This window comes from Filicampus tigris, chromosome 4 (genome assembly GCF_054856515.1).
Source record: "Filicampus tigris isolate MCC_2025a chromosome 4, RoL_Ftig_1.0, whole genome shotgun sequence".
NCBI lineage: Eukaryota > Metazoa > Chordata > Actinopteri > Syngnathiformes > Syngnathidae > Filicampus > Filicampus tigris.
The window spans coordinates 19,609,008-19,619,037 of record NC_141220.1 but is presented as its reverse complement, the minus strand read 5'-3'; the positions used below and the strand labels follow the sequence as shown (position 1 = coordinate 19,619,037).

Sequence of the window (10,030 nt, the reverse complement as noted above, 5' to 3'; positions counted from 1 at the left end):
GCAGAAGCACGTTCACGCCCTAAATATAATTTAACGTTTTATTATTTAATAGTTCAATAATCGCACATAAAACGCAGATGAAAAGTGATCATTTCTATTACAGTGCATTGTATACGTAGTTGTCTGTAGTTTCAGAAAAGTAAACAAACAGTCGCTACAACAGTATACAGTCAAACGGTAGACGTATGAGTATAACTATCTTCAAGATTTAGATTCCCGTGGAGCACACAAAGCCCATGCTTTAATTTGTGATTGACTTAAGTCATAATTATGAGATAGTATGTCATTATTATTATTATTATTATTAATAATAATAATTATCAAGCCAATAAAAGAAAAAAACAAGCTAGAAAAATGTTTAATCCACATGGTGTATTAAGTCATAATAATAATGTACAAAGTCATAATTATGAGATATTAAATCTTAATAATGAGATTCTATCCTAACAAAATGAGATACTAAGTCATAATTACAAGACAAGGAGACACTATCTCATAGTGATACCAATAACAACGCTTGGCCTACTTATAGAGTTGAGCTCCACAGCAATCTAAAAGTGAACATCCATGACAGCCACTGACTGCTGATGTCACAGTAAACTCAAAATCGTGCATTTGATTTTATTTCATTTAATAATGTTATGGTTTTAACGTGCTTTTTTAAAAACCAAATAGCACTTTGAGATCCAATGATGAAAAGCGTTAGGAATCAATTATTATAATAATGATTAATAATAATAATAATAATAATAATAATTATTATTATTATTATTATTACAACAATAATAATTATTGTTATTATCATTATTATTATTATCATTATTATTATTATTATTATTGTTGTTGTTGTTGTTGTTGTTGTTGTTGTTAAAAAGGAAAAGTCATAACATGTTATTTTTTATTTTCTTTCTTTCTTTTATTTATTTATTTATTTATTTATTTATTTATTTATCATGTTGTTGTTTTTTGTTGGGGTTTTTTTTTTTTTCGAAAACGGGCCTCCACAAATAACAGTTTAAATATTTCTAGTAATATTGCGCATGGGAGGAGGGCAAACATATCGATGCATTTGGGCTCGATTGCTACGGTCTGAAATGCTTTCGTTCTTCTGCTTGTCTAGTCTGACAGGCGAGTTATCGCGGTCGCGAGTTTGTTATTAGCACTGGTGCTTCTATGGAGGTACCTGTTTTGGCTCTTCCACCTAGCTTTTATATGTTATTGTTTTTAATCGTGGACATTGTCTTCCTTTCTGTTGCAGGCGCACGTTGATTGTGCGTATTTACCCGTTTCCAAGCCCCTTATCAAGCTAAATTAGCATCAACGCTATATTGAAATGTGCGAGTTAGCAGCTGGTAGTACGTTACGTGAAGTTGTCGGAAAATATGCTTGAAACCGTATTTTTCACTTTTGTCGTTGAGCATGTCAGGCAAAGAAGACAAACACAAAGCCGGGCGGAGTTTATCGTTGTCCAAGAACAAGAAGAGAAGCGGCGCTCACGCTGTCAACACGACTCCCATCACGACGTTCTTCAGCTGCCCGCAGCCTCCCAAACTGTCCTGCCCACTTTGTGGTCAGATGGTTCCTAGATTCGGGATCAATGAGCACATTGATTTGCAGTGCAAGAACTTTGAGAGAGCAGACAGCAGTGCCTCATCAGCAAATAATATTGTCGTGTCACCAAGCAGGAATTCCTCCAAGTCCTCCCAGCTGGACCCAGAGCTGGAAGAAGAAACCAAGACAAGTCCATATTTCAAGACGAGAACCTCTCCGAACGCGTCTCAGGAGATAACCAGCAAGACAGTAGTCAGAAAGCTCGATCTCGGAAGTCTCTCCGCCAAGTTATCAAGAACATGCCAAAAGACAAATGATAGAACACATTCAGATGTTAAACATGCACTTTCTGATCCAAGCAAAGACACTTTGGTTTATGTTAGTACCTCACAGAAAGAAAATCTCGCAAGGCAGGCTTCAGGAAGCAACGGAGACTCAGTAAGAGCCATCGAGTTAACAACCAATTCTAGGACATGTACAACAACAGCAATTTTGGAAAAAGACCTTAAACCATGGCCAAAAGTGTCTCCCTCCTCTTCCTCCAAACTAGTTAAAAGGAAGAAGGAGACGCCTGTCAAAGGTCAGGTGTCTAGTTTAAGAAAGAAACCAAAACACGAGGTAACCAGTTCGACAGAAGCATTGTTTGGTAAGGAGACGGGAGATGGTGTAAAATTTAAATCCGAAGTGGCCTCTCCTACCGATGATGACCCCCTTTCAAGCTCAGACAAGGCTTTTCATAGTAGCGATTTACAGCCAGTGAGTGTGGCTGAGAAAAGCAGCAGTGACCAGACAGGCGACACCTCACCCCCACAAAGACTGCCCTACTACCTACGCAATTTCCAGACTGTCCTACAGGCCGTGCTGGAGAATGAGGATGACAGAACCCTATTCAACCAGGATGACATGACACACGTGCAAGCCTTTCAGAAGCTCTCAAGTATGCTGAAATGTAACAGATTTTCTGTAACGCCTTTTTTCTAACAAATATTTGACCTTGTTTTTTGAAGGCATGGGACAGAAGTTGTATGTGAGACTGTTTCAGCGGAAACTGAAGTGGCTTCAAGTGGAGAAACTGGATTATGAAGAAATAAGCAGTGATTTGGGGCCTGTTGCTCAGGAGCTGGTGCAAGGGGGTCTTCTGCAGACAGGTAATTGTTATTATTGGTCAGGATATGATTACAATTATCTTTCATCGATATTAGTGAAATGCACTATGATGAATGTGTAGCCAGGAAATACACTGTATAGTAAACACTCCTCCATTGTGGGTTCCGGGTTTGTGGTCCTGCTATTTTTGTTTTTGGTTTTTTTTTTGTTCATAACTCAATTTTGTTCTTTTTTTGGGGATGCAATTCTGCTCTGGCCACTAGGTGGCAGCACATGATTGTGCTTAAAAGAAAGAAAGAAGAGGAAAAAACAGGAAGTGTTTCAAACTTTTTTTTTGCTGAAGAGATTATTGAATGTCTCAATTCTCTATCATCCTACATTTTACGCCTACAGAAAACAACAGCAGTAGGGTTATTTTTGTTATTTACATCTTTGGGCATGATTATTGATGTATTTTGTGAGATGATGAGAAAGTGTTTGATGATAAGGATTTGTTTACTGTAAACACAGGGATGGGTACACCGTTTGTACAATATTTTTGTCCATTGCTCCTCTCACTCCGTGTTTTTTAAGCTGCTGCCACCTGCGGCCGAAAAATGAAATTGCACACTCCTTTGTTCGTGTCCACAATGCACATTCTAAATGACAATATAATCACTTCTAACGATGACAACGCGCATGATGTCACACCCGTGGACAGAGCGCGAGAAATTCGAACCCAATTCCAGTCATAAAATTATTTTCCAGAGGCTTGCAAGAATACCCATTGTGAACAGCTAAAGTGTTAATCTGCTATTTATAAAATGTGTGTCATAAATGGTCAAATGAAAAGGCTATTATAAAGATATTTTGGGGCAATATCCTGTGTAGTGCAGTTTTAAATGTGTTTTAATGTGTTTGTATTATTTTGAGTTGTGTTTAAAGCCCTTAAAAAATAAGTGTCATAAATGATATAAAAACATGCTGGATTAAAATTATAATGTGTATTAAAATCGCCTTTTTTTGTTGTTTTGTTTAAGAGAATGACCTATGCAATGTAGAAGAAGCTCTTGATCTCTTGCCAGCCCCTGAGCTCAAGGTGCTTGCGAAGACTTTTCATCTGGGCAATTCTGGAACTCAAAAACAACAGCTAGTGGAAGGGCTTCTTCGTCTGAGCAAGCAGAAGTCACTCTTCTCCCTGAGCCAAGCTCAAAACAACATTGGGGCCGTCATTTTGAAAAGGTGAGATAACCTAACACCGTCTGCCATAGTTATACTGAAATAATGATGTGATCACTTTCTCTCTACCCGTATAGGGCGAAGCGGCTTGCAGGTTCCTGTGTGCGTCTGCACAGCGGTCCTCGGGCTGTTTTCTCCCGCATCCTTCTGCTCTTCTCCCTGACCGACACAATGGATGAGGAGGAGCTGGCAGCAGGTGGACAAAGCCAGCTTTATACCATCCTGCTGGTCAACTCAGGGCGTCTGGCTTTCCCAGATTACACAGTGCAGCGCACGGCAAAGGTCTTCCGGAAGAGAGATGACCTCATCAAGTGAGCCTATTGTGTGTTCTGAGGTAGTTTGAGTGTTACTGTTATTTCTCATGGCAATGTGACTCCTCTCAGGTATGAAGAATCCATGCGAGCCTTGCAAGAGGTGACCTTGGCAATGCAAGCTGGCCACTGGGAAGAGGCTCTGGACCTGTATACTACAGCCAAGAATGAGTGGCAGGACTTGAAGATGAGTTGTGACCTCAGGTTGGAACAGAATTGTTAAAATCATCTAGAAAAAGTCATCTTGAATTGTTCAGTGAGGTTGTTTTGGTGGCTAATTTGATAAACGTGTTTGAATGTTGTGACCTCACTAGCCACAACATCTACACCAAAGTTGTCAACCTTTTTCAAAACTGAGAGCTACTTCCCGGATACCGGTAAATGTAAAAGGGCCACCATGTTGTTGACATCTGATCTACATAGTCTAATGAGATACAATACAACTACATAAATTGCATTTATTTAACAATATGGTTATTGTAGTGGTGGTAAGTTGCAGTAGGGCTGAACAATTAATCAAATTCAAATGCAATTTGGAGGAAAAAAACAAAACGAAATCACCTCTGCTTCATTTCGATTAGTCGGTGGTGTTGTTTTATATATAAATATATATGTATGTATATTATATATATTTATATGGTGTCTAGATGAATTCAGTGCTTAAGAAGTGCAGTCCACGTGTGCATATCATCGTTTCATGAAACATGAAAAATTGAAGTGATAAAGCCACAATTTTGTTAGCATTATTGTTGTAATCTGATTTAGGAATTACTTTTGTTTACGCCACTCTTGTTTAGTAGAATTTTGCGAAGTTGTCATAGTGAACGCTTAAAAGACTGCAAGTCAAAGTGTTTAGTACGTTAACAACTGTCATTGAAATAGATAAGTCTTTCATAGTAATTTACTGTTCATTTGACTTTATTTTAGGGTGAGCCTAACGTTAAGCCCTATGTGATAAGACCAAAACATTTAGGTATAATAATGTCATAGTTTATTGTAATACTGATTATTATTTACTTGTATTTGTTAAAAAATACATAGGCAGAGGACCTTGAAAAAAAAGTGTATTCAATCGCAATATTGAGGGGGGGGGGGTCGCAATTAGATTATTTTTCAAAATCATTCAGCCCTAGTTTGCAGTGGTGTAGAAATTGTCTATTTACTATTTTGCCCTTCACAGTTAAATTAATTACCAAAATGTTAGAAACACTTGTCAGTCAGTATAAGTACTGCACACTGATATCAAATTCTAGAAACCAAATTTTTGCGACAGCTCTTTAATCATACTGCGCAAGTGTACTTAGTGTCTGGTGTTTGTTGTGGCTTTGACACACTTACTGTCCATGGTCATTGTGGCATACTTGACATGTTATGTTTGCTAGTCACCAAAAGGAGCTCCCAGTGTTCCTACGCAGCTTCACCACAGGATGGGCTTACACGCGCATATTGTCAAGAGGCGTGGAGATCTTACAGAGGTTACGTCGATACGAGGTATCCTCTTCTGATCAAGTATACTGTCGACCATCTATTATCTGCTGTGGACAGCAAACTTTTTTTTCCTTTTTTTTTTTTCTTTATATCATAGGAGGCTGTCAACGAGTTGCGGTGCTTACTTCTGCAGGATGTTTACTGTCCCGACAGTCGAGGGCGCTGGTGGGACAGACTGGCACTGAACCTTCAACAGCACCTCAAAAATCCCCAAGAAGTCAGTGCATGTAGTTGAGGCTTCATTTTTTTTAAAACCCTATTCAGTGTCACACTGCTGTTTGAGTTGTCGCCTCTGATGCCCTGCAGGCTATCTGTGCTATCAGAGATGGCTTGTCTGACCCTTTCGTGCGAACAGGACATAAGTTGTCCCTCTACCAGAGAGCTTCAAGGATGAGAGAGTCTGCCAGCTTCAAGAAGTACCGTCTGCAGCTCCGAGATCTGCCCACTGTCGATGTCCAGGATGTCAGACATGTGCGTATTATTTCCATATGTAGCTGAACGTAAATTTGAAAATTTGTGATTAACATCTTTGGAATTTTGGATTGTTGTCTGGAGGTGAGCATTCGAGGACAGCTGTTTCCCCATGAAGGGGGCATGGGGAAATCACGGTTTCTAGTACCATCAAAGGGGGACGATTGTACTGATGGCACTATAATATGCTCTGTGGAAGACCTGTCTTTAGCACATTACCGCCAGCAAGGCTTTGACCAAGGTAAGCATTAGCACCAGGGATGTCACAATATGGGCAATATTGTGATCGCGCGATATTAAAATTGACACATTATATTGTCGTCGTCATGTCACAAGATTAATAGCAGCAAATCTGTTTAAAAGCTCGTTGTTTTCCATTTGTGCAGTTCCAGCACCCCCTGGTGATTAGTTTATTAGTGCAGTTTAATTTGATGCATGACTGTCCAAGCCACCTCTTTGTGAATATTGTGAATGTACAAAAACAGAATATTGTGTGTGTTTTTTTTTTTATATGAGCTCTTTTTTTAATTTTACAATATTGTGAGCTTTTTATATACCGCCAAAATCTCCACAATATCGTGATATGGTATCGTGAGGTTCATATCGTGATATTATCGTATCGTGACATTTGGATAGCGAGACATCCTTAATCAGCACTACAAAGGATTTAGAAGAATCAGAATAGCTTTATTGTCATTATACCACATTGTGCAATGATGGAACAGACACAACCCATCAGAGAAACACAGACAATGACCAATAGGGGGATACAGGAGTCTGCCGGGTCGCCTTTTACAGCACCCTAAGGGAGAGGGAGGGAAAAAACAACAACCCCATACTGAGACCATGTAAGGGGAGAACAATATGGATTGGGGAGAAAATTAAATTAAAAAAAAAACGTCCACAAACAGACATACATTAATGTTAATGTGCGACACACAGGCGAGCACATATCGTGGTGGGTGGGGGTGTCGGGGTTTGCATTCCAACCTGCAGAGGGCAAGCTTTGCCTACAGGGGTGCCACCACATCCAATTCTGCAGGTGCGCCATAATAGGAAGAAAGCGAAAGAGATTGCATGAAGGAAAGAAAACAGAGAGAGGGAAAGAAACATTTGATTAAGCAACAACAACAAAAAAAGTGGAAAGTGTCTTATTTTAACAGGAATCCACGGAGAGGGCTCAACATTCTCAACACTCTTTGCCCTTCTGCTGTGGGACATCATTTTTATGGATGGCATACCAGATGTTTTCCGAAATCTGTACCAGGTATGCCCAAACAATCCACATAACGTTACGAGACTACGTGGACATCTTTTCTCTTTCCGTCACAGGCATGTCCACTGGACTTTTACACTGACTGTTTCTATGAGAACCGAAAAGAAGCAGTGGATTACCGTGTACAGTTAATTAGTGAAGCTTCTGTAGAAACCTTGCACGATATGTTGGAGGATGTCTGGACTTCCCAAGAGGGTAAAGTGTGTTCATGTGCCAACTGGGAGCGATTCTCCTCGCTTAGTCAAGCTCAGGTACTTTTTAAATGTCCTGAAGTCACACATTGCAAAAGATATCTACTTTGGCTCTAATAAAGGACTATTGTGTGTTATGATATTTGAATCCATGATGGTATTTATTTGCAGTCTCTCGTGTCATGCTTGGGTGGAGCCTTCTTAGCAGGTGTTGTAGCACGGATGGCGAAAGACTTCAGGCACTCTCGTGGAGGTTTGCCTGACCTTGTTGTGTGGAATACTTCTGATAACACTTACAAGGTGGGATTTTCCTCACACTTTGTCGGTAAATGCAGTAGTGTATTGTAGTTTTAAAAACTGGGATTCCTGATTGCTTCAACTCGGTGACGTTTGCTGTTTTAGCTGGTGGAGGTGAAGGGGCCCAATGACCGTCTGTCCCAGAAGCAACAGATCTGGCTGGATGAGCTGCAAAAATTGGGTGCTGATGTGGAGGTGTGTCATGTGGTGGCAACCGGAGCCAGAGGATCCCGTGTGGAATAAAAAGGGAAAAAACAGCAGACTAAAGTGATAAAGAAACAATCACAAACTGAAATAAAATGCCTCAATGCCTTTTTCGATTTTGTTAATCTCGACTGCGCTTCTTATCTCAGCTCCAGGGGATGAATTGCAGAGTGAAAGTGGAGTATAATGTGCTACCTAGTGGCATTATTTATCTCGGAAACTACTGCTTCCAACAAAAAGGAGCATCATCGCTCTGTGCAGTCAGGATCACAAAAAGCTTTCAGCTCGAGATAATCACAGCTCACACAAAGCTCCTGGTGTTTTTCTGTACTCTGACACTGTGGCCCAGATATCTCAGCTAAAACAAATACCAAGGCAGATGACAAAGAAATTATGACATTATTATATTAATTTTAGAGGATGTCATAACTTGCTCAATAGAAATGTAATACTACAAGAAAAGTTCTGGGACTGTCACAAAAGATAGATTTCATATCAAAGCTACAAGTTTTCCCCTACAAAGTAATCTGCCTGGGGTATTAACGCACTTCCCCAGCCTTCTCTGCCGTACTTTCATGTACTGCTGGAACAATTCTTCCTTATCATTCACATCTTAGTTGTCACGGGAACCTTAAAGTCGTACATTATCTGTCTGCATGTGTTGCAGCACCGTTTGTGTTCAAATAAGCATTATTGCAACACTGCCACTAGAGGTGTTGCACAACCTGTGCCTATACGCCTAGATAGACCAACCAACGTTGGCCAACTGTGACTGTCGGCACATCGCATTGGAAAAATACACCGCAACGACAGACAGCGACGCTGACCATTAAAGTACCTTCTGTGCATGCATGAAATGTAATACCTCTCCATTCCATAGGTGGCAGTAGTCACTATTCCTAATGGTTAGAAAAAGCCAAGCGGAAAGCCATTGGCCGGGGGCGGATTATAAAAATGTAAACAATGCATTCAGCTCTTGTTTTTGCTCACGATGAACTCCCACTTGAAGCAAACCCTCACGCTCTTTACACAGTATTGTGAAATATTTACATTGTCAACCCTCGCTCATGTATTGTAAGAAGATTGAGGCAGCAAAGGCGTGCTCACTGTTTATTCGCATTTGTCACTTCCTGTTCTTGCCCCGTGCGCTGATTCGCTAGCTAACAACCAATCAGAGTGACCAAATGTCCCCACTCACGACGCCGATTCAACATGCTAAAACGCCCACCAGGCGCTCCCTGACGGGGTCCGATGTTACAATGGTGTTCGCTACATCAATCGGACGGCGCAATCAGACGCCCGACGCTTACCGACGTCGGATTGATGCATCTAGGCCTTATAGCGTTTCCCATTATGTAAGCATTATCATTACGCTAGCGGACTGGAGACCAAGCTATGTGGTTGTTATATACACAATGTCCAATTCTCTTGTTTGATGTGTAGTTTGACAGTAAACGTCAACTTATTATAGTAATAAAGAGCTTGAAGTGTCTTTTTTGAAGAATATTTACTAATTCTGTCTGACAAACTGCTGCTTGTGAAGTGAGTTGAGTCACACCCACAAACTACAAGTGTGTTTCACAGCGTGAAGGTAGAAGTCAATAAACGTAGCCATGGTGCCCAGATTTTGCTGCGGGCCCCCTGCATGTATGTATTGAAAACATAGCAAAAAAATAAATAAAATAAATTATGAGTGTGGTTGGAAAGGATGAATGGCATTTGCATTAGATTTGAGGTGCGATTAATTTGAGTTAGTTTAGTCACAAAATAAAATTGTAGCTCTCAAGGCACCGCATACTTTTACAGCACCAACCGTTTTGCCAATTTGAGGGTTTTTTCCCCTCCAAATAAAAAAAACATTAAAAATATTTTTTATGGGTGTGGGTAACCCACTATATATGTATCTGTATGTGTAT

The 10,030-nt window shown here is 40.2% G+C and overlaps 1 protein-coding gene across 1 annotated transcript; it reads left to right on the top strand.

Moving 5' to 3' along the window:
- Nucleotides 1-1,103: 1,103 nt before the first annotated feature.
- Nucleotides 1,104-9,606, top strand: fan1 (FANCD2 and FANCI associated nuclease 1). The gene is made up of 13 exons (XM_086029342.1): nucleotides 1,104-2,488; nucleotides 2,559-2,699; nucleotides 3,678-3,879; nucleotides 3,954-4,187; nucleotides 4,260-4,391; nucleotides 5,570-5,678; nucleotides 5,773-5,892; nucleotides 5,982-6,146; nucleotides 6,231-6,387; nucleotides 7,310-7,413; nucleotides 7,479-7,673; nucleotides 7,785-7,913; nucleotides 8,016-9,606. The coding sequence occupies exons 1-13, from the start codon at nucleotides 1,420-1,422 to the stop codon at nucleotides 8,151-8,153; spliced, it is 2,895 nt and encodes a 964-aa protein (XP_085885468.1). The 5' UTR covers nucleotides 1,104-1,419; the 3' UTR covers nucleotides 8,154-9,606.
- Nucleotides 9,607-10,030: the final 424 nt, after the last annotated feature.

Excerpts from the sequence above, each read along its gene's own strand:
- fan1 (XM_086029342.1), top strand. The coding sequence starts at position 1,420 with ATGTCAGGCAAAGAAGACAAACACAAAGCCGGGCGGAGTTTATCGTTG. Across the intron at positions 6,388-7,309 it reads CCAGCAAGGCTTTGACCAAG|GAATCCACGGAGAGGGCTCA; the intron begins GTAAGCATTAGC and ends TTATTTTAACAG. Across the intron at positions 7,674-7,784 it reads CCTCGCTTAGTCAAGCTCAG|TCTCTCGTGTCATGCTTGGG; the intron begins GTACTTTTTAAA and ends ATTTATTTGCAG.